Source organism: Vigna unguiculata, chromosome 3 (genome assembly GCF_037176805.1).
Source record: "Vigna unguiculata cultivar grain cowpea cultivar isolate G323 ecotype 2 chromosome 3, ASM3717680v1, whole genome shotgun sequence".
Lineage (NCBI taxonomy): Eukaryota > Viridiplantae > Streptophyta > Magnoliopsida > Fabales > Fabaceae > Vigna > Vigna unguiculata.
The window spans coordinates 66,933,997-66,955,121 of NC_140794.1; the positions used below are offsets into that span (position 1 = coordinate 66,933,997).

General features: G+C 34.0%; 4 protein-coding genes across 6 annotated transcripts in view; 2 read left to right on the forward strand and 2 right to left on the reverse strand.

Moving 5' to 3' along the window:
• The window catches only part of LOC114177377 (calcium-dependent lipid-binding family protein), a 69,601-nt gene extending 66,101 nt beyond the window's left edge, over nucleotides 1-3,500 (forward strand). The window contains exons 59-63 of the mRNA XM_028062696.2: nucleotides 615-836; nucleotides 947-1,303; nucleotides 2,059-2,217; nucleotides 2,304-2,591; nucleotides 2,803-3,500. Of these exons, the coding sequence (XP_027918497.2) occupies nucleotides 615-836; nucleotides 947-1,303; nucleotides 2,059-2,217; nucleotides 2,304-2,591; nucleotides 2,803-2,916 (1,140 nt within the window). The 3' untranslated portion in view covers nucleotides 2,917-3,500. The remainder of the gene's footprint in view (nucleotides 1-614; nucleotides 837-946; nucleotides 1,304-2,058; nucleotides 2,218-2,303; nucleotides 2,592-2,802) is intronic.
• A 5,203-nt stretch (nucleotides 3,501-8,703) lies between these two features.
• LOC114174943 (craniofacial development-like protein) lies at nucleotides 8,704-11,385 on the forward strand. Of its 3 annotated transcripts, XR_014993581.1 has the most exons (6): nucleotides 8,704-8,878; nucleotides 9,404-9,484; nucleotides 9,614-9,738; nucleotides 9,847-10,032; nucleotides 10,608-11,266; nucleotides 11,357-11,385. XR_014993581.1 is itself a non-coding variant. In XM_028059676.2 (5 exons), exons 1-5 carry the CDS (start codon nucleotides 8,866-8,868, stop codon nucleotides 10,980-10,982), a joined length of 780 nt encoding a protein of 259 aa, XP_027915477.1. In that variant the 5' UTR covers nucleotides 8,704-8,865; the 3' UTR covers nucleotides 10,983-11,385. The 3 variants fall into 3 exon arrangements, 2 of the variants coding, with proteins under 2 accessions (XP_027915477.1, XP_027915478.1); XM_028059676.2 differs by having other exon boundaries at nucleotides 10,608-11,385; XM_028059677.2 differs by having other exon boundaries at nucleotides 8,713-8,878; nucleotides 9,404-9,501; nucleotides 10,608-11,385.
• Nucleotides 11,386-12,447: 1,062 nt separating this feature from the next.
• FLBR (leghemoglobin reductase) lies at nucleotides 12,448-15,301 on the reverse strand. Its single transcript, NM_001376045.1, is given in 2 exon segments — nucleotides 12,448-13,988; nucleotides 14,946-15,301. Coding segments are annotated over 2 exon segments (1,503 nt in total). The 5' UTR covers nucleotides 15,198-15,301; the 3' UTR covers nucleotides 12,448-12,737.
• Nucleotides 15,302-17,228: 1,927 nt separating this feature from the next.
• LOC114179833 (putative protein phosphatase 2C 13) lies at nucleotides 17,229-19,674 on the reverse strand. Its single transcript, XM_028066302.2, has 2 exons — nucleotides 19,339-19,674; nucleotides 17,229-18,594 (listed from the first exon to the last, which is right to left on the reverse strand). Exons 1-2 carry the CDS (start codon nucleotides 19,498-19,500, stop codon nucleotides 17,596-17,598), a joined length of 1,161 nt encoding a protein of 386 aa, XP_027922103.1. The 5' UTR covers nucleotides 19,501-19,674; the 3' UTR covers nucleotides 17,229-17,595.
• Nucleotides 19,675-21,125: the final 1,451 nt, after the last annotated feature.

Genomic DNA, 21,125 nt, shown 5'->3' on the forward strand with positions numbered 1-21,125 from the left:
ACAAAGGAAATCTTTAAGGTTGAGGGGTGATAATAGAGAAACATTACCACGTTCAGTTATTAGGATACGAGTCCCATTGACAACCGAAATGTGGTTACAAAAAGAGAAACATATGATATTAAAAGAGATGAATGAGGGGTCATATGTGTACAAGTGTCCAGAATCTCAGAGTCTTTACATAAAGTTTTAGAAACATTAAAAGATGATTAATCTGATTTCAACTTGAAAAGATTAATCTGAAAGAAAAAAGATATTGATTCATTTAATTTATTTGAAACCCTACATTAACATCTATACATAGAGAACTCTAACCCTATAGTAATAATCACAGAGAAATCTCTAGAATCTTCTAACAGCTTCTAGTTAGTACACTTAATATCCTATTAACAACACCTATGATTAAGTATGAATCGCTAACACTATTTGTGCAGTAAAAATAAATGGTTGACAATAATCTCATAATTTATGGGACATAATAATATCCCAGATAATTTCGTTATCTCTCTGACAATGTTTAACTAATTGGGATATAGTATCACACAAATGTTTATTCACTTTTAAGATATGGGAATATCTGAAATAATGCTTACAATAAATATTTATTTATTAACCAGGTTAGGATAAACCAGAGGTTTAATGAAAACGTATGCATGAGGCAGAGTTCTATGATTAGCATGGCTATCTCAAATGTCCGAAAGGATCTTCTTGGCCAACCACTTCAGCTTCTCTCAGGTGTGGATATATTGGGCAATGCAAGTAGTGCACTTGGACACATGAGTAAAGGTGTAGCTGCATTGTCTATGGATAAAAAATTCATTCAAAGTCGACAGAGACAGGTTTGATTGGATTTCTCCTGTGCAATTTTTTCCTTGGTTCTCATGCTTTATGTGTTACACATTTAATATAATATAATACTAACATCTGCTTTCAATATAACTGTGTGCAGGAAACTAAAGGTGTGGAGGATTTTGGTGATGTTATAAGAGAGGGTGGTGGAGCATTGGCTAAAGGTTTATTCAGAGGGGTAACTGGCATTTTAACAAAGCCTCTGGAAGGAGCAAAATCTTCTGGTGTTGAGGGTTTTGTTCAGGGTGTTGGGAAGGGAATTATTGGTGCAGCTGCGCAGCCAATGAGTGGAGTTTTGGATCTTCTGTCAAAAACAACTGAAGGTGCTAATGCTATGAGAATGAAAATTGCATCTGCTATAACATCAGATGAACAACTTCTCCGGAGGAGACTGCCTCGTGTTATAAGTGGTGATAATTTGCTTACACTATATGATGAGTACAAAGCTCAAGGACAGGTAACATGGGTTCAACTTGCTATGGCAGATCTAAAGTTCATTTGTTATTTTAACAATTGAGATTTAAATCATAATATTGTGAATGATAAGTTCCATACAAAGAAACCTAATTCTACTTGAAATTCTAGACAGTGGTTTAGACACATGATGGGAAGATTAAAGAAGAGATATTGCATTCTGTCACTATTGAAGAAACAAATGTTCGAATTTTATACAATTTAATTCTTAGTTGTACAAGTTTTTGACAGATATTGTGTTTATAGGCTCAAAAGCGAAAGCTGGAATTGTATTAATGTAATTGAGGATCCTGCTTTCAAGCAGTACTTCTGTTCCTTAAAGAGTTTCAGGGTTCAGTCAACAAGTCTTATTTATTTTAATGACCATTTCTGACATTAGAGAATAACTATAATGTCATACTTTTGTAGTCCCCATCCCTTGTATTTCTTGTTAAACTATCACCTTCACTGACATAATTTTCACCATCTTTCAGATAAACTTTATTAACTCACTATTGAAGTAGTGACAAAAACTTTTTTTTTTTCAATATTACCAATTTTGAGCTTCATTAGTTGTTATCCTTAAATTGTTATCACTGTATTTCCAGGAGATACTTAGCAGCTAGTGAGAGAGAACGTGAATTATGTGGATGGCCATGTTATGAAAATATTTTGTTTTGTAATTTACTGATTATATCGATGAAATTTACCTCATTTCCTTTTCCTACTCCTGACTATTGCTATGTTTCTGTCTTGAAGGTGATACTGCAGTTGGCCGAATCAGGTTCATTTTTTGGTCAGGTTGATCTGTTCAAAGTTCGTGGAAAGTTTGCCTTATCAGATGCCTATGAAGATCACTTCATGCTTCCAAAAGGAAAAATTCTCATGGTCACCCATAGAAGAGTCATACTATTGCAAGTATGTAGTCGTGATTGAGAACAATGAATAAAACCTATTTTTCTTGAATCAACTGTTACTTATCAATCTTTGTCTTTGTCATTCAGCAACCATCCAATATTATTGCTCAGAGGAAATTCAGCCCTGCAAGGGATGCATGCTCAATATTGTGGGATATTCTGTGGGATGACCTTGCTACCATGGAACTAACTCATGGCAAAAAAGACAACCCGAGAGGTCCCCCCTCAAGGCTCATTTTGTATTTGCAGTCTAGGGCATTGGATACGAAAGAAAATCATCGCATTATAAAATGCGTCCCTGATACCCGTCAAGCTCTTCAAGCTTACTCTTCTATTGACCATGCATTGAACACATATGGCCCAGGAGTATCAAAGGTATGTTTTATTTCATATGTTTCCTTATACTCTAATTTGTATGTTTTTAGTTCTTCAAGCAATTGTTTAACTAATGACCACCAAGCCTAAACTGTTGGAAAACTATCAGACTCTAAATAAAACATGCTTACACATCAGTTATATGTTCCCAATGTTTATGCACACAATATTAGAGCTGACTTCTGAATGAAATTATTGTCTTGTTATTCAGGGAGTACTGAAAAATAAAGTGACAAAGCCATATTCACCCCATGTTGATGCCCTTAGTGCTGACCTATCCCCCCAACAGATGCCTGGATCAACCCCTCTCTCCTCAACTTTTTGAAGCAGCGCCTATCACTAGGACCATGATTGTTCATCACTTTCAACAATTTAGACAGTCCCGTGCTCTACTGAAAATCTATCACTGTACTTGATCAAGATGAAGCCCAGTTGCCCTTCAGTTTCAAAGGTATCACTTTTTTCCATTTTTCTCACCACTCATATCAGCATTGAGATTACAATGCTGATTTCTGGAACCATATACCTACCCGATGATAACAGTTACGGAGTTGGAGGGAATTGGTTCGATATCTATGAATCCTGTACAAGGCCCGTCTCCCATTTTTTGTTAAAATATAATATCCATTAGCTCTTGTATTATATTGAATGTAATAGCTTCTGTTGTACATATACAAAATCACATAGCTCAGATAGGAGGATCCCACTTCCCCTCGTCATGCCCTTTTCAGTTTCATTTCTTCAGAGGAAAAGCCAAATACTTATGTCTGTTTTGCAGAACCTAAAACGATATCTGAATGACTTCCATCTCGTGGAAGCATATAACAATTGTTAATGCTTCTCAATAGTTAGGATTTAACTTCTCGGATAGACCAAGCAACAATAGAAAATACTTTTTTATTATTAGAATCACAATTCCTGTACACACTATACTAAGACCGAATGTTGATAGCCGCTAACGTTAAAAGGTTAAAGTATTTTGGTATTTTGGAGATATAATTTCTTAAAAAGGTTAAAGTAGTAAACATGAAAGCTTACGTGGGTTTTTTCGTTAACATTATACAAACATTATACAACGAAACTCGGCTTTTGAAGTAGAACTTTAGTGTGTTATTGGTGCGCAATTTAGACTTTTACACATTTTATAATGAAAATTCTTTATTTTAAGTTTCTATTTAATAGGATGGAATATTACATATTTTCTTATGAAATATTGGTATAGTCACATAAGGCATTGACATCACTCTCAACCCAAAACCTTAAGACAATGGGAAGGGTGAGTCCTTTCAACCAGATTGGTACACTCCCCCTCCAGTGGAAGTATTTCCAACCATGAGTATCCCTTCTCGTACCGTTGTTCATCTTAACGGGATTTCAATCCAAAATCTTAAGGCAATAGGTTTATGGGTCTTTATTCTTATATAGTGCTCCACTTTCTCATTTCTAGTCAATGTGGGATTTAGAATCACACTTGAATTCCTAACACGTCTTTTAAATTATATTCAAAATACTGCATGCATCTGATTCATACATATTATAATGGTTACATGATTATGATTACAACGTGATACAGTGATACAATAACGCTATTTCTTTAAATTAAAAAAAAAAATCTTTTAATTAACAAAATTGACATGAACTATTAATGGAAAACAGGTATACCCTATTTTTAAATGTTTTATGATTAATTTGTTTTTTCCTCTGTAATTACTAGTCGTCATACAATTACCAAAATCAAATTTTTCTATAATCAATACGCTTCAGGATTACGGGATAAAAAAAATATTATCAAAGTTAATGATTAAATAAAGTGTAACCTCCTAATTTGTGTAACAAATTTTAAACAACATATGAATTATAGGTTTCAAATTAAACCTCCGAACTTTATAATTATATGTACAAGTGTGTTCATTAGTATACCATAATTACCAATTATTATGATTTCTATAATTTTTATCTCATGGTCTAGGGTAATGTTTAACACATTTTCTCACTACAAGAAATTTTTGAGTGAAAATTTGTTTATTAATATTATAAAAATAAAAAGTTTTAAAATTATAAGAAAGGGTTTCTATATGTTAATTTATTTAGGAGCTAATTTTAAATTGTGGAAAAACTTTTTTTTTCTGTACTTCCGGAAAAAATAGTAAATTAAAAATTGTTTGTGTGGATATAGTTAACTTATAAAGAGTGTAATTATATGTATATGTTTCACCAACTTTAGTCATATATAGATAATTATATGCAATATTTATTTTCTTTTAACTATTTATGAAATGAATCTAATTATATGTCTGTGAGATTATTCATGTGTGTCTATCATTTACATACTTCAAACAAACGTGGAACACTTATGCGAACAACTATTTCTAAATATAAAAACTAATATTCAAGTGGAGAAAACACTACTAGATTTAAAAAATAGTGTCCAATGCAATCCTTCCAAAGATTCAATTATTGTGTAAAATCTAAGCATATTACAATTAATTAATATAATTAAATATTTTTTATAGAAAACACTATGATAAAGAAAGTATGATATTATATTTAATATTTAAATATATTTCTCTATTTTTTTCTTACTAAAAATAAATAATAATTATATAAAATTTAAATTATAGTACGAAATAACAATGATAGAAATTAAAGAATTATATAAATAACCCAATTATATGTAAATAAAATTTTATAAATAAATCTCAATTAATTTTGTGAATGTTAATTTTGATAAAGCTAGAAAATGTTTTTTAAAAATTATAAAAACCAAATATTTAAATCTAAAAATATTTTGAATATTTTTTATTTATTTTGTAAATTTTTATTAAATATTTTTTCATATACTATAAATATTATAATACATGACCTAAATGAAATTTAAAAGATGAATTAAACTAATAATATTTTGATTTTACATATAATTTTTTAATCTTTTGAAATAGTAACATTAAATTATTGTATTATAGTAAATGAGCTTAAAAAATAAAAAGATTATATAAATATCATTAAAGTATTCTACATACAAATAAAAATTTTAAAAAAATAAATAAGTGATTAAATATATGTTTTAGAAATTAATTGATAAACAAAATTGCTCAAATTAATATATATATATATATATATATATATATATATATTAAGATTCAAATAACGAAGAAAACAAATTCTTTTATATTACGTAATAATCGGAAAAGTTTACACGATTGCACAGTTGGAATTGAGAAGAGTCAAACATTATCCTGCGAAAAAAAACATAAAAAGTAGATAAAGAAAAGTAAAAATAATTAAATATGGACCTAAAGATTATTAATTCACTAAATTTGACAAACACTATTTAAATAAAACTACATAAATATATGCACAGTGATGTATGGTGTGTAGTGTTTATACACAGAAGTTAACATGAATGCAGGGTGTATGGTGTTTATGTATATGCATTGGCTAATATTTATGTAAGGTGTGTGATGATTATACATGAGCATTGATTAGCATTGATGTAGGTGCATGGAAATTCTTAAGATGGTTTGATTTCAAGTGGAAATTACTAGGATGGTTTAATTACAGGTGAAAATTCCTTCGATTGTTTAATTTCAAATGCAGATTATTGGGATGGTTTGATTTCGAGTTGAAATTATTGAGATTGTTTTATTCCAAGTGAAAATTCTTAAAATGATTTAATTCCAAGTGAAAATTCTTGGGATGATATGATCTCAAATAAAAATTCTCGGGACGGTTTGATTCCAAGTATAATCTATATGGTGGAGCATTATTGATGGTATAAAAAATGAAGATGTGTTTATTTTAATCAGATGGAGAATGTTAGAATGATGAAAATAATACATTTTGAAAAATCTCATATAGCCTATGATAACCTAGGGGAGGTGTTAGGTGTTAGTAACTATATATTAGGCTCTAAGTCCACGGTGTTTTTTTTCCAAATCAAAGACACGCTGAGCTAGTGTTTGAGTTTTCTTATACTGTTGTTGTAGTAGGGTAGGGTGTTGTGAAGTGTAGCTAAATTCTGGGTGTATTTGTGATCAAAAGGTTGAGAATGTTTTCTCTGTATTATACAAATTTGCACATAATGATTACTCTCTGGTTGTCATTAGACAATGATCATGGTTTTTCTTTAAATTTAGAGTTTCTATGTTGTATGTTTGTGTTTGCCTACTCATCTTATATCTTTGTTATTAGATGATTCTTGTGGATAAAATGCTACATTTTTTCCAACAAAAAGTTTATTTACCAAGATTGTCTATTGTCTGATATTTGTCCTCAAAGTGTTTAAATAATTATATATTTTTAACTTTGTACAATAATACTTGAATAAGAAAGTCTTATAATTTTAGGAATGTCAAAGCCTCCGATCAAGCTGACCCGTCAAACAACAGATGGGACGGGTTACATGTTTGGACCCGCCAGCCCGTCGGTTCACAAGGTGGGTTAACCCGAAAAAACCCGTAACATGTTTCATGTTTTCTATTTACCTTTTTTTCATTGTTTTTTCACTAAAAAGATCTCACAGTCAGCCTCAACACAAGAGAGGAAACAAACCCTACCCTAGCCACCTTCGTCTTCTTCTCCTCTGTGTGAAGCCACGACAACAACACCTCCACTTACGGTTGTAACTTTCTTGCCTTGTTGTTAGCATTGGAGACGAAACCTACCGCACTTATCTGCATCTTTTTCTATTTGTGAAGCATGACAACACCACCTCCATCCACGACTGCACCTCTTTTGCCTCGCCATTAGTGTCAAAGTCGGACGTTGTCGTTGGCATTGCTGCATCTTTTCCAGGACGCGTTGTTGGCTAGGAGCTCCAGTGACCCTCTTCTCTATTATTGTTCAACCTTCTTTCTCTTCTTTAAATGCTCTAGTTGTGGGTGTTTGAGGTGAAGGAGAAGACAATGATGGGGCTAATGGTTGTTGAGATGTTGAGAGAAAGTTAGGATTTCTAATTTGTTGTGAATTGTGAATTAAGAATTAGGATCTGGAAATTGCAATTGAGATTTCTGATTTTGCACATGATTTGTGAATTGTGGATTTTGATTTTATGAATTGTGAATAGAGATTTCTGGAATGACTGTGAATTTGATTTTTGGTACTATTTTTGCACTGCGTCCTTTCTTTTTTCCATTGATTGCGTTGTATCCTTTTTACATTGTATCCTCTTTGTTCCAGATTCACAAACATCACGTCCATTGGTTGGACGGATTCAGATTCTCAACCCGTCTTCTCATCTCGGTTTGATCCGATTTGATTTTGGTGAATAAGTCACAATTAAATGGGATAGATTAGTCTGTGTTTTGATATTTTTATATAATTTATAAAATATTTGTTTAAAAACATCTTATAATTATATCCACAATTATAGTATGTGCATGAAATATAAAATCAATTAGAATATAAATTTCAATTATCAAATTTATATTAAAAAATAAATATTTTAAAATATATTATTAACGAAAGGAAATTTGAACATTGAAAATATTAGAATGAGAACTTGAATTGTGTAGTTGAGCAGCGAAAATCTTTATAAACAACAGTTAGAAAATAATTAAAACATACTTCAACGCTAACACGTGATCATATAAACGTATATATGCTAAATTTTGTATTTTTAATATTTTACACTACAGTAATAATTTTTATTTTTGAAAACCACGATAATATTTTTTTAACACACAAGTTCAAAATTCAATTTTTTAAAATTTTAAATAAACTAAAAAAACAAAAATTAATTTCAAATAATATTATAAAACCAAATTTCTTACTTTTTTTTCTTCTTCTTTTCACATCAATTAAAATTTATTCTCCACATCTTTAATTAATCATTTGAATTTACTTTTCGCTAAAGTAAATTCTATTTTTCCTTTTTCTTATTTTTTTTCTTTAATTTTTTTCTGGATAACCGAATTATGAAAATGTTTTTTCTCACCAACGTGCACATTAAATAAATTTATTTGGAAATTATTTTGACACCGAATCCATTTGGAGTTGTTTTTAATGTATTTGGGGAAAATTTTAATAAAAAAGAAAAAGTCTTTTTTACTAATTTATTAATTAATAATATTAAAAATTACATCGTGAATGTATATAAAGGTTTGTATTCACGTTTTCCTAGGAAAAAAACACAGAGAAGTGAGAAAGAAGGGTGATTTGGGTAAAGAGAACGGAAGTTTTTCAAGGGAGAACATAGAAGGGAGGGTAGAGCCGAAGTTGTTGGGTTGTGCTTCTCCGCCTTCTCCACCGCCGCCGCCTCCCGCCACCGGCAGAGATGAGTTCTGCCGGTAAAGCTTTTCTTTTCTTGTTTTTTCTGTTCATTCTCTGTTTCACCTTTTCTTTTCAGCTTTCAATCCAAACGCCCATAATTCCATTTCCCCCAAAACAAACTACTCAAAATACGATATTTCTTCTACATCATCTCACTGTCACGCTTCGTGATTTTATGCGTACTTTTAAATACCCATATTATTATTATTATTATTATTATTTTATTTTTACACTATCTTTACTAGATCTCTTTTGCTCCTGCTTAATGTCAAAACCCTAGTTCGTTGCATTTCCCTATTTCTTCATTTATTTATTTATTTTAACGTTTGGTTTTGTGATAGTTACTGTTTTGTTTCGTTACACGCATGGGTAAAGGTAAAGGTAAATAAAGTTTCAGTTTTTCTTCATGTGGGTCTCGATGACTGAATACTCTTCTTTCTTGAATCCTATATTTGGTTTAAATCACCGTAGTATGTTCAATTCTCTCTCTTTTAGATATAAAATGGGGCTTCTTTGAATCAAATTTAAGTTTTATGTTTCAGATACGGTCAATGCAAGTTCAACTGAGTCTGTCAAAGAACCTGTCATGGGGTCTAGCCTGGAAGCAAAACAGGAGGATACTGGTGAGGTTTTGGCTTCGGTATGCATGTTAAGACTTTTGTTTATCTTTGGCAATGATTGTCTGTCGTGGAGAGTTTAATGTTTTTGCTGCTGATAAACTTGCTCACATCACATGCTCTTTCTCGTGGTAGAAATAAAAGCTCAAGTTGATGCCATGTGGGAGCAAATGAATAAGGGAGTATCTAATAAGGTCCTCACTAGATTTACAAGCAGGCCTAATTCTGCCCCCAAAAAAACTGCAAAAAAGACATCTTCTGTAAGGCATTGCCGTTGTTCTCTTCTTCAAGCCACTTGTAAAGAAATCAAATAAAACATCTTTCACTGCTATGGAGTTTAATTTCTTTCCTGATAACTTTGAACATAGAATTGGATGTCTTATTTGGGGTTGGCACCAAAGGCAACTGAATCCCTCGGGCATGGTGCTTCAAAGAATGAACATGGCACTACGCAAAGCGGCACCAGTGAAGAAGCCAAGAAGATTGCTGCTGCTGCTCTTGCAGCAGTGAAAGATGATGCTGCCATGGCTGCCTCAAGCAGGGGGAAACTTGTGGTAAGCATATCGGTATCTATTGTTCCTATTTTTGGTCGTGTGCTAATCTGGCTGAATTGGGAAAATTATGTGTGCAATTAGTCAAATGAAAGGGCAAAATATGTAGTTTTATTTCCATACGTGGAGATGGCCGGGTTATATAAAAAGAAGCTTTGACGGAGTCAGAAGCAGGATTTAGCTTAAACCCAGCTGTTTTAATGTGTAATATACTAGGGGTGCCTAGTGTTAAGCCCAACGCAATTATGGTGTATGCCGTGCAACAAAGTTTTCACTCGAAATGCTTTGGATTCTTCAATTTTATTTCAATATGTATAGATGCCTAAGTTAATAATAAAATGATCTTTATGTAGACATGATTAGATTTAGTTTATATCCAGCTGTTTCAATATGTAATGTACTAGGGGTGCCTATTATTAAGTATATCCAGCCCAACACAATTTAAGTATATACCATGCACAAAAAACTTCACTTGAAAATTTGAATTCTTTGGTTTTCAATTTGGTTGATGTCCTAGCATGCTCACCACCCATGTGGGGAATGAGTCTCAATGTTTATTGATTTTCTTCCTTTATCAGATTACTGAGGTTCGGGATTTTGCTGGTCAAGAAATTGAAGTTAAAAAGCTTGTTGATTCAGACTCAAAGGAGGCAATGGAAAGAGCCAAAGCTCCTCCACCTTCTGCAGTGGATGTTGTACTTGAACAAATCAAGAAGAAACAGAAGCTCAGTGTACTTGACAAGACCAAAAAGGACTGGGGAGAATATAAGGAAGAAAATAAGGGCCTGGATGTAGAACTTGATGCTTATAAGAAAAGTTCCAACCAGTATTTGGACAAGGTTTCTTTCCTACAACGAACAGATTATCGTGAGTTTGAGCGAGAGAGAGATGCACGATTGGCTTTGCAAGCCAGGAAGCGACCAGATAATATGCAAGAGGATGCATATGAGTGAAGGTAGTTGAAGATTGGAGTTGCTACGAGAATTATTTACGGTTTTGTAATGAGTTGATGGTGTAAGTGCTATAGTTCATGGGAAGGTCTTCATCTCTCAAGAGGTATAAGACCTTTGATCACATTAATGGGGTATGATGCTTGTTGTGCTTTTGAATGCTATTCAATGACTTGGTATGCGATGTGGGAAGGAAAAATACGGTGCTACAGGTGCCAATTTTAGACTGACATTTGTCCATTCCATTCCTTGAGAGCCTCAAACAACGCATTCACAACTTGCCAAAGGTGGTTTCAAAGAACTCATTTTGTGTCTGTTTATTATTTGGTTGTTTCAATACCTCTTTAAGTAAATACTAGGATTCGATTTTCTTGCAGAGCAATTCGATCCTAGTTTCAAAGCGTAAGAGATCGTGTGCAGATACGATTCCTTAAATAAGTATGGTATTATTGCTAATAACTTGAAGTTTTATATAATGCTTTTATTCTTGGATAATGGTATTTTCTAAGGTATGATTGACATTATCACGATTACAAAAGTTTAAAATAATCTGCACAGCTTAAACTTTAATGTTTTGTATAAATGTGCGGCTTATGAATTGGTTATGTTAATCATAAAAAATTCTTAAAGGAGTCTAACTTGGTAAAGGTTTGTACCTTTTGCAATCTGCTTACTAATGTAATCTATTTGAGATTTGGGATTGAACTCGTAACTGCCATCATGTCGAAACACTAAGATTTGAAACAAGGGATATGCGGCAAAATATGGTTAACCCAACGTAAAAACCTATCGATCCACGTGCGTAAACAATAACAGTTTTTTCTAGTACAGTGTGGGAGCCGTTCATCTTGAAGATTCTGGCTTTTCATGCTTTGTTCCACTTACATTCTTTAACGCCTTCAAAGAATGTCTTTCGTAAGTTATACACCCAAATCAGTTTTCTTTCAAGAAGTTTGTTTTCAGTTAATTAAAAATGCATTTGACTTTTGATATTTTTAGAATTACTTTCTCAACTTTAAAATAATTAAAATTAAAGCTGTAATGAAGTCAAAAGATAACTTCTCACATTCTAATTAACTTTTCCACTTCACGGAAGTAGAGCTATTTATAAATAAAAAAAATACTCAAATATTTTATCCAATTCTGACAATAATAAAAAATAAATATTCTTATTTACACACTAAAAGTAAAGACTCTGTAAATGAAACTTTCTCGTTTAATCCATAGAGATATCGTAACAACGTCCCAATCCCCTACAAACGTCATTGCTGGTTCTTTAAAGCTATTATACCACTCTTTATCTTCCTATTTTGTCCGATGTTAATGGCTTCCTTTGCATCGATATTTACTGCAACTGAATAAAACTAATCATGAACTCAATATAACAGCTTGGTCACCATTTTTATTCCTTCAAGTATCCTGTCATGTAAGAATTCCTGCTAATAAGAAGAAATGGGCAGATAAAAAATAATTTATAAATACCCAACAATGTGTTAATCAAACCGTTCGACAACCCCATTTCAGTTGTCTTCACCCTGTAAGAATTACAGCATTGTCCCAGAGAGAAGGGGAGATATAAATTATTGAACAGAGATAAGAACAACACAATCATTCCTATTATTATGCAAACAAGTAAACAGGGGGATAATTTTCATTTAAAAACCTGAATCTAAATTTAACACAGAGGTGGTATCATCTCCAAGTCATTGTAAAATTGTTGGACAAAAATGAAAAGAAAATGAAGAAGCAACTAGCTCTTCATATGTGAATGGGCTTGTCATAAGTGGCCATTGCGGCTTCTTTCACAGCCTCGCTCATTGTTGGATGTGCATGGCACACACGTGCAATGTCCTCACTGGATGCATCATACTGTAATGCTATTGCTGCTTCGTGAATGAGCTCTCCTGCATTGGGTGCCATAATATGCACTCCCAATATCTTATCCGTCTCCTTCTCAGCCAATATCTTCACCAGTCCTTCAGCATTATCAATTGCCTTAGCTCTGCTGTTAGCCATAAAGGGGAATTTGCCAACACGGTATTCAACTCCAAGTGCCTTCACTTGCTCCTCTGTCTTCCCAACATAAGCAACCTCGGGGGTGGTATAGACAACACCTGGGACTTTGTCATAGTCCACATGGCCAACCTTTCCAGCTATGAATTCGACACAAGCAACCCCATCTTCTTCTGCCTTGTGTGCCAACATTGGGCCTGGAATTACGTCTCCAATCGCATAAACACCAGAGACATTTGTGGTGAATCTCTCATTTACCAAAATCCGTCCGATCTTGTCAGTTTCAACTCCTATCTTGTCTAACCCAAGTCCAGCAGTGAATGGAGTCCTACCTGCAGATACAAGGACAACATCTGTTTCAAGTATAGTCTGATCACCACCAGCAGCTGGTTCAAGTGTTAGCTTCACACCATCCCCAGAGGTATCGACTCCAACAACCTTTGTCTTCAACTGGAATTTCATGCCCTGTTTCTCAAGAGAACGCTGAAATTGCTTCCGCACCTCTGCATCCATGGTTGGAACAATGTCTGATGCAAACTCAACAACGGTTACCTCAGATCCAAGTCGGCCCCATACTGAGCCCATCTCTAGACCGATGTAGCCTGCCCCAATGACTACGAGTTTCTTGGGGATCTCAGTCAAAGCAAGAGCACCAGTTGATGATACAATTTTCTTTTCATCAATGGTGACACCAGGTAGTGATTTCACATCCGAACCTGTGGCAATTATAATATGCTTTCCTTTGACAACAGTGTTTCCACCGTCAATGGTGTCCACAGAGACTTCAGATGGTGAAACAAACTTCCCATAACCTTTGACATAGTTTACCTTGTTTTTCTTGAACAGTCCTTCAATACCCTTGGTAAGATTCGAAACAGCTTTATCCTTTTGGGCCATCATGCCAGCCAAATCAACCTCGACAGATGAAAGCTTGATCCCATGGTTGGCAAAGGAGTGTTTAGCCTCATGGTACATGTGGGAAGAATGCAAAAGCGCCTGAACCAAAATATGGAGGTACCCTCCTAAATGAGCACGTACATTTCTAGAATGCCATATCAATTATTTTATTCAAACTACAAATGGAAACACAAACAACAAAAACCATAGTCTTACACAGCAGATAGATGGATGGATCAAATGAGATGACATTGTTTGTATATGGGAGCCTATTTGTTTGCAAATATGTAACGATGGAAATCATATTGGTGATCAGTACAGAAAATTATAAAGAAGAAATTAAAGTATAATCTACAGCAGGATGTGAAATGACTTTATATGGGAAAAAAAAATACAGTGAATGAGATGAGTTTTATTGGAAGGTATGGAAAGAAATTACTAAAAAGTGTCTCAAGGTGAATTATATCCCTGAATTTATTTTTTTACCGTCCAATACTGATTCATGAAACCAGTCTCACCTAGTGAGATAAGACTTGTTGAACAAAAATCAATTTCTTGTATAAAAATAAACAAGCTAAACAATAGATGTTCTCGCATCCGTTAATATTCTGGTTGAGACCTTAAATTTTGATATTGCAAATCAAGCAACTCATCCACACAACAGGAAAAATTATGCAAAGCAAAAAACAGAGGACAGAAGCATACTTGCACTCAGAATTCCTAGATAGTAAAAAACACCTCAGAGGAAATACACTTCATCAGCTTCATCACACCTCAACTACTTTTCCCTACCCCACCACCTCGTCATAACAAAACATACTCCTCTCACTCCAAAACAAAAAAATCTGCAACACCAAAATTAGGCCCTTCACTACGGAAATCCCAAATTCAAGAGTCATTTCAATCTCTTCCAAAAAACACAGACAACAATCAGAAATGAAAGAAGAATACAAAGGAAAACCAAATTCCCAATCCCGCACAGAAAGAAATGAAAAACTTCATAAAAAAGAAAAAGGAAAAACAAAGCGCGAAAAATAGAATGAAAAGGTAATGAACCTTGGAAGGGATGCATCCGACGTTGAGACAGGTGCCGCCTAGAGTTCCACGCTTTTCGATGCAAGTGGTTTTAAGACCCAACTGCGAGGCTTTAATGGCGGCGACGTAGCCGCCGGGACCGCCGCCGATGACGACGACATCGTTTTCGTCAGATCCGGATGCGAATCCCCTCAAACTTGTGAGGAAAACCGATGACCTGGATGATGAAACGACAGCGTACGCCTTCCGTCGAGCCAAGCTTGCCATGGCCATGATTCTTCTCTCTCTTTTTTCGATTCCTTGGGATTTGATTTGAGCTCCTTCTCACTCTTCCTCTCACAACCTAACACACCACACAACTCATGCTCTTTTTCTTTATTATATATATACAATCTCCATCTTCTCTCCACATTATAATGCTACAGTTATAATAATAAATAAATTAATAAAAAATAATTAGTCTTTTCCATTAATTTCCATTTCATGTCAGCCCTTAGATCATTCCTGATGCATCTGTCGCCCTTCGTTACTCATTTTTATTGTTTTTTATTTATTCTACCGCCTCGCACGGCTTTGCTCTTCGGACCAAGAAAATTACAATAAAATTAAATTAAGCAATGGCATTTTTGTCTTAACAATATGTTTAATTAATATAGTGTTTCCAAATTTATGAATCATCGTGTTTCCAAATTTATGGTGATTGTTTAAAAAGTACTTTTATCTTAGATAAGAAGATGAAAAATTGCTTATAAAAAATACCATAACATTACTTTTTAAAATATACCTGAATACTATTTGTTTAAATTATAAATTCGAGCATAATTTGTATTCTTCAAATTAATCTTTTTATGATATTTGTAGTCGAGAATATTTACTAATATATTTTTTATTTATATTTAATATTAAAACATATTATAATTTTAGAAATGTGTTTCAGTTTATAAATTAAGATTGAGATACGGTAAGAATTGTATAGTTAGTATTTTTGTTACATTTTGCTGTACAAGTACACCAGTTAAATATAACAACTGTTTTTTTGATATAATATATTTTTTATATTTTCAAAAGTTCTAAAATTGTCAACAATTTGTTTAGTCAATTTTCCATAATTTGAAAACATCATTTTTAAAAAGCAATCGCAGTTTTGAAAATTATTTCGTATGGGAATATTTGAGTGGAAGAGGCATTACTTTTATTTCCTCATAATTTTTTTTTCTATACAAAGTCAAGAGTTGAATTGTAAACACTTTGTAGCTATGATGCTTCTGTATCTTTGGGTTTTGATTTGATTACAAACTCATTGGAGTAGCATACAATTAATCAAATAAATGAATGTAGTAAGAGTAATATCATAATTTGCAGAACATCGGTTGGGTCTATATTCATTAAACGCGACGCTAGAAGATCAATCATAAGTTATATGGCTCTTTATTTTGAATAATATTATCCAATTAGCCTTAAACCGATGTTATCATATTGTCCACTTTGAGATAATTGCTCTCATTACTTTTTAGGTAGTTATAATAAAAATCAACACATTTGTTTTGTAATCGAGTGATGATATTAAATTGATCTCAGCATGTGGTTTTCTCTCAATGATGGATGATACAAGTTTTAAAAGAAATATTTTAATATGTTTAATTCAATGCATGTTAAGGTATACTTTTTTATAAAATTATAAAACATTTAGATTTATTTTAAGAATCAAGAATTTTTAATTTAAATTTCTTTGATAAAAATCAAGAATTATAGCAACCCAGTAGTATCAATAATCACACTGTTATATTGAGCGAGAACAGAAATGGTAAGAGTTTGTAGAATGATTCTGTTTTTGATTGAAGTTGAATGGTTAGAAAGAGGAAATTAACATAGTTTTAGAAATGAGGCAGGAACGGGTGGCATATATTTAGGATCTGAAAAAGAAGGGATATGATATGATAGTAGGAGTTGTAGATTGGGAAGTAGGAACATCTGGGAGCAAATTTCCCTAGTCATACGTTTGCAAGATTTAGATAACGAAATAACGACCTTACACACCTTACCAAAGCCTCTCAGTATTTGGTTGGACTAGGGCAACTCACAGGCTCCATTCCCTTCTCCTTCTAAAACCGAGAGAAAAATCATCACATGTGATAAGGGATTGATTAGCTTGTATGATGCCAAACGGTGATATTGCCCCATCTCATAGGTCCTACACTGATAAGATGGGCCATGCATATCCACCCACAAAACATGGAGAGGGTCAAGAACAATAATCAAAGCCTCAAACAATAACTTAGCTATGCATTCAGCTATCACCACACCTCATCAAAGTAAATATGAAATTAAATTTTAAATGAATATCAAATTTTGGCGGCATGCACCCTCAGAGAACCAGTGAGAAAGCCTAAAATCATTTCTATTTACAGAAGCAGAAACAGTGTTAAAATGGGAACGACCATGGAGGCCTCCGAATCTAATCCGCCAAAATTAGCTACAATTGTTTCTATGCCAACAAAACTCAGAAAACACCTCCAAATTAAATAGGTCTGAACCCCCTCTAACCCTCACTAAATATCCCTTCTATCCCTACAAAACTTCTGGCTGCTTTTTAGCTCTCTGAAACAGCCTAAAAAACAGATTATTTTTTTTATAATGGAACATTTGTGAATCACAAGAATTGCATGTACAGTCAATTTCGCTCAATGAAGCTCTTCAACCTATTACGGGCCTCTTCGGACAGGTTGCAAGCTTTGAATCTTCGTCTCTGGGGTGGACATGATTCAACAATGCTTTCAATGGGTGCCAAACATACAACAATCACAGTGAGATTATCCGATGTATGTAGGCGCAATGCTTCCTTGACTAGTTCCATAGCACACTGCTTTGGGTCGTTATGCCTTCTTAATCCTCGGCGAACAAGACTAACTGCAACTTGGCTAGATATTACATCCCAAATCCCATCACACCCAATGATCAAGAACTCATCCTCCTCGGTCAATGTAGCCAGTCGAACATCTGGCTCAGCAATTAGAGGAGATGCAGCACCGAGTGGAAATTTCAAGTCCCAATCCCCAAGGGCACGGGTTACTGAAAGATAACCATTGAGGTATATATCATCAATGAATCCACCAACCTCCTCCACCCTCCGCCGTTCTGGCAGAAAACTTGGCCTGTGATCATTAGACATGTCAACAGCCACACCCCTCCGGCAAAGAACTGCGCGGCAATCACCAGCATTAGCAACAAGCAAGTGCCTTCCAAGTACAAGGGCAGTCAATGCAGTCGTTCCACACGAACTACTAACGGTTTGCTCATCAGCCAAGGCAAGATCTGCCCGTAGAAAAGCTCTCCTATGGGAATCCTCTAACTTCTCTAGAAAGAATGCATCAGTATCATATGTCTGCAGCATGTCCGCATCTTCAAAAAACAATTTCATAGCATTCCTCTTAACAAAAGCAGCTGCATCAGGCCCCCCATGACCATCAAAAACTGCATAAAATGCACTCCGTATCGGGTACTTGAACACAAATCCAAGATGAGCACCTAGATCGTCAATACAGATGTGTTCATCATCCATAGAAACTCGCGGCCCAATCTCAGCATAGCTACCAGAACGCGCTTTTGGAACAAAACTCGCCTCAGGGGTCTCGGAAATGGAATGTTTAATGAAATCAGAGTGATTCACTGCCTGATCAACATGCAACACAAAAGTCAGCACAACAAAACTAGAGGTCGGCTCAAAGTGTTACAGAAAAAACATGAACATGACCACTAAACTCACAAAGCATAATAGTTCGAAATTACTAAAAAGCAATAAATAAATTTCAACTGAGTGAGGAACCTACGTTAATGGGGATAAATAAACATCCAATTCCAAATTCTACTTCCAAAATTCAGATTCGTAAACTTCACAAACACTAGTCCCTAGTTTGGTAGAGATAAGAGAGAGGTAATTAATTTTGGTTGTTTGGTTTAGGGAGGAGAGGAGTAGAAAAAAACTGACGAGACCACTCTATTATTCCTCAAATATTTCTTTTCATCAATTTATCACTATCCTTATTTCTATCAAATCAATCAAATTACTCAACTTTCAAAACACTTTCGCTTTTCTCGCTTATTTCTCCTCCACCAAACAACTAAACATTCAATTTATTTCTTACCTATTTATCTTTTCTCAGCTTATTCCTTCTCCATTTTCATCCTTTTCTACTTATTTCTTCTAAACCAATACCCAGAGGAGTATTGGATCTTCCCACATTTATCAATAAAAAGAAACAAAACCAAATTCAAAAACCCGGTTCAGATTTGACAGTAAACTAAACTAAAAAGACAACTCAAAAACCAATTCCTTCAAGCATATTAAACAATGATAACCGCAATTAAAATCAAACCCGAAAGGCAAAAAGATACAGGGATTGGGATAAAATCATACTTGGCCAAAGATCGGAACAGAAGGTGAAGGCGATTTGGGTGAAACCTCGACCTCAACGTTGTGTTCTTGCGCAACGCAAATATGATACTTCACGTCCAACATCGGAATGGTCTGCTGACAGATAATTTCCGCTTCCGCTACCATCTTCGGGCTCACGATCATCTTCAATCGCCGTTCCGCAACGAAATCAACCGCTAGAATTTCCTTAATTGAATTTGAAGCTTTCGAATTTGGAATTTTCTCTGAAGAACAGTGACAAAATTAGGGCTTCTCTTTCTTTCACCTCTATGTATGTGTCTGCTGCGAAATTCTGCGCACACGATACTTAAAAAGGAGGGTGCTTAATCCGACGCACTAGTAAGCACGTCGGTGCGCGTGGCGTGAAAAGCCAGTAATGCCCCTGCAACACGGTGTCGTATCGTGTTTGTATTTTCTCTCTTTCTAGACACTTCAACGAAAGGGTATATTTGTGACGCGAGGACAAGAGCGTGGAGTCGTCACGCCTCTTCTGATGTACATCAAGTTCGTGAATATATAAAATGACGTAAATATCCCTGGATTTGCTTATGATTAACGTCACTCGCATTAGTTTAGTTACCTACAGATTAGTTAATTAAACCAAATTTAAAAGTTTAACTTTGCGGCTAAGTACGTGGCAATCCATGAATTGTAGGGGTGAAGGTTGAGGTTGCGTATAAGTAATTATGAATAATTGTAGCTTTGACTTAATAAATTGTGAATAACTAACAACCACGTCAAAAAAAAAAGTTGTGGCTGTGGCTGTGGACGCATATAAAATATTCCAATCATTCATTCTTAACACGGATGAACTTATCAATTTAAATTTTGTAAGGTTATTATTATTATGAGTATAAGATAAAATTTATGTCAAGTGCTTTAAATGGAAAGTAATAGCCACTATAAGATATTACTTAATTCAATATGAACTTCATCTGATAATACTAACAGTTCTTAAACTAATACTGCTTTTCTTTCCCAAATTCATTGAAAATTTGCGCCCCTATTAGTTATTTCCTGTTTATTCAGTGATTAAGTTTAATGTGGATGAAGGTTCATTTAATAACAAGAAAAATTACTAACACAAAACAATCTTAAGTAATGAAAAAACTTATATACCAGGAACATATGCCTATGAATTATGTATAATTATTATAATTTTCTCATTTGTGAAGGTAGATTCAATTCTTATCCATGTTGGACTTATCATAGGTTGTCTTCCATATAGAAGTAGTAAGGTTATTAATTAAGGGGTTGACTTAGAAGAACAAGTAATTGCTCCCCGTTTTCCCACACAGTGTTCAAATTCAATGCATGGTGAAGTCTTCATTTGACTGTTATTACCATTGGAAAAGAAGGTATGGGAAGCACCGATGGCTTCCATTTCAATCCTACTCTAATTTTATAAAGTTATCCATACAATATCTTTCCTTAGTGGCACGCATAGTCATTATCTGGTTGCGTACGATGATGAGTTGAGTTTGATTTTGCTCTCTCCACCCACTCACTAAACACCAACTGTTAAAGCCAAAACCTCTCAACTTTTCATCTTTATAATCATTTACACTTTCTTTAATCTTAGGTACTTTCTAAACATGATATAGAGATGAGCCTTATTATTTTGGGCAAAGTGTGTTCTAGTAAACTTGATTACTAGTAATCAAGGCTTTTTAAGCCTTTGATGCATAATATTGTGTAGTGGTTATACATGCTACAGTAGTAATCAAGTATAATTATGTACACTAACCAAATAAATAACTGAATGAAAA

Bases quoted from the DNA above. Each gene is read 5' to 3' on its own strand.
- LOC114179833 (XM_028066302.2), bottom strand. From the start codon at position 19,500: ATGATCGTGAGCCCGAAGATGGTAGCGGAAGCGGAAATTATCTGTCAG. The intron at 18,595-19,338 runs GTATGATTTTAT...CATGTTGATCAG, and splicing joins CTGTTCCGATCTTTGGCCAA to GCAGTGAATCACTCTGATTT.
- LOC114174943 (XM_028059676.2), top strand. The intron at 9,485-9,613 runs GTGAGGTTTTGG...TTCTCGTGGTAG, and splicing joins AGCAAAACAGGAGGATACTG to AAATAAAAGCTCAAGTTGAT. The intron at 10,033-10,607 runs GTAAGCATATCG...TTCCTTTATCAG, and splicing joins CAAGCAGGGGGAAACTTGTG to ATTACTGAGGTTCGGGATTT.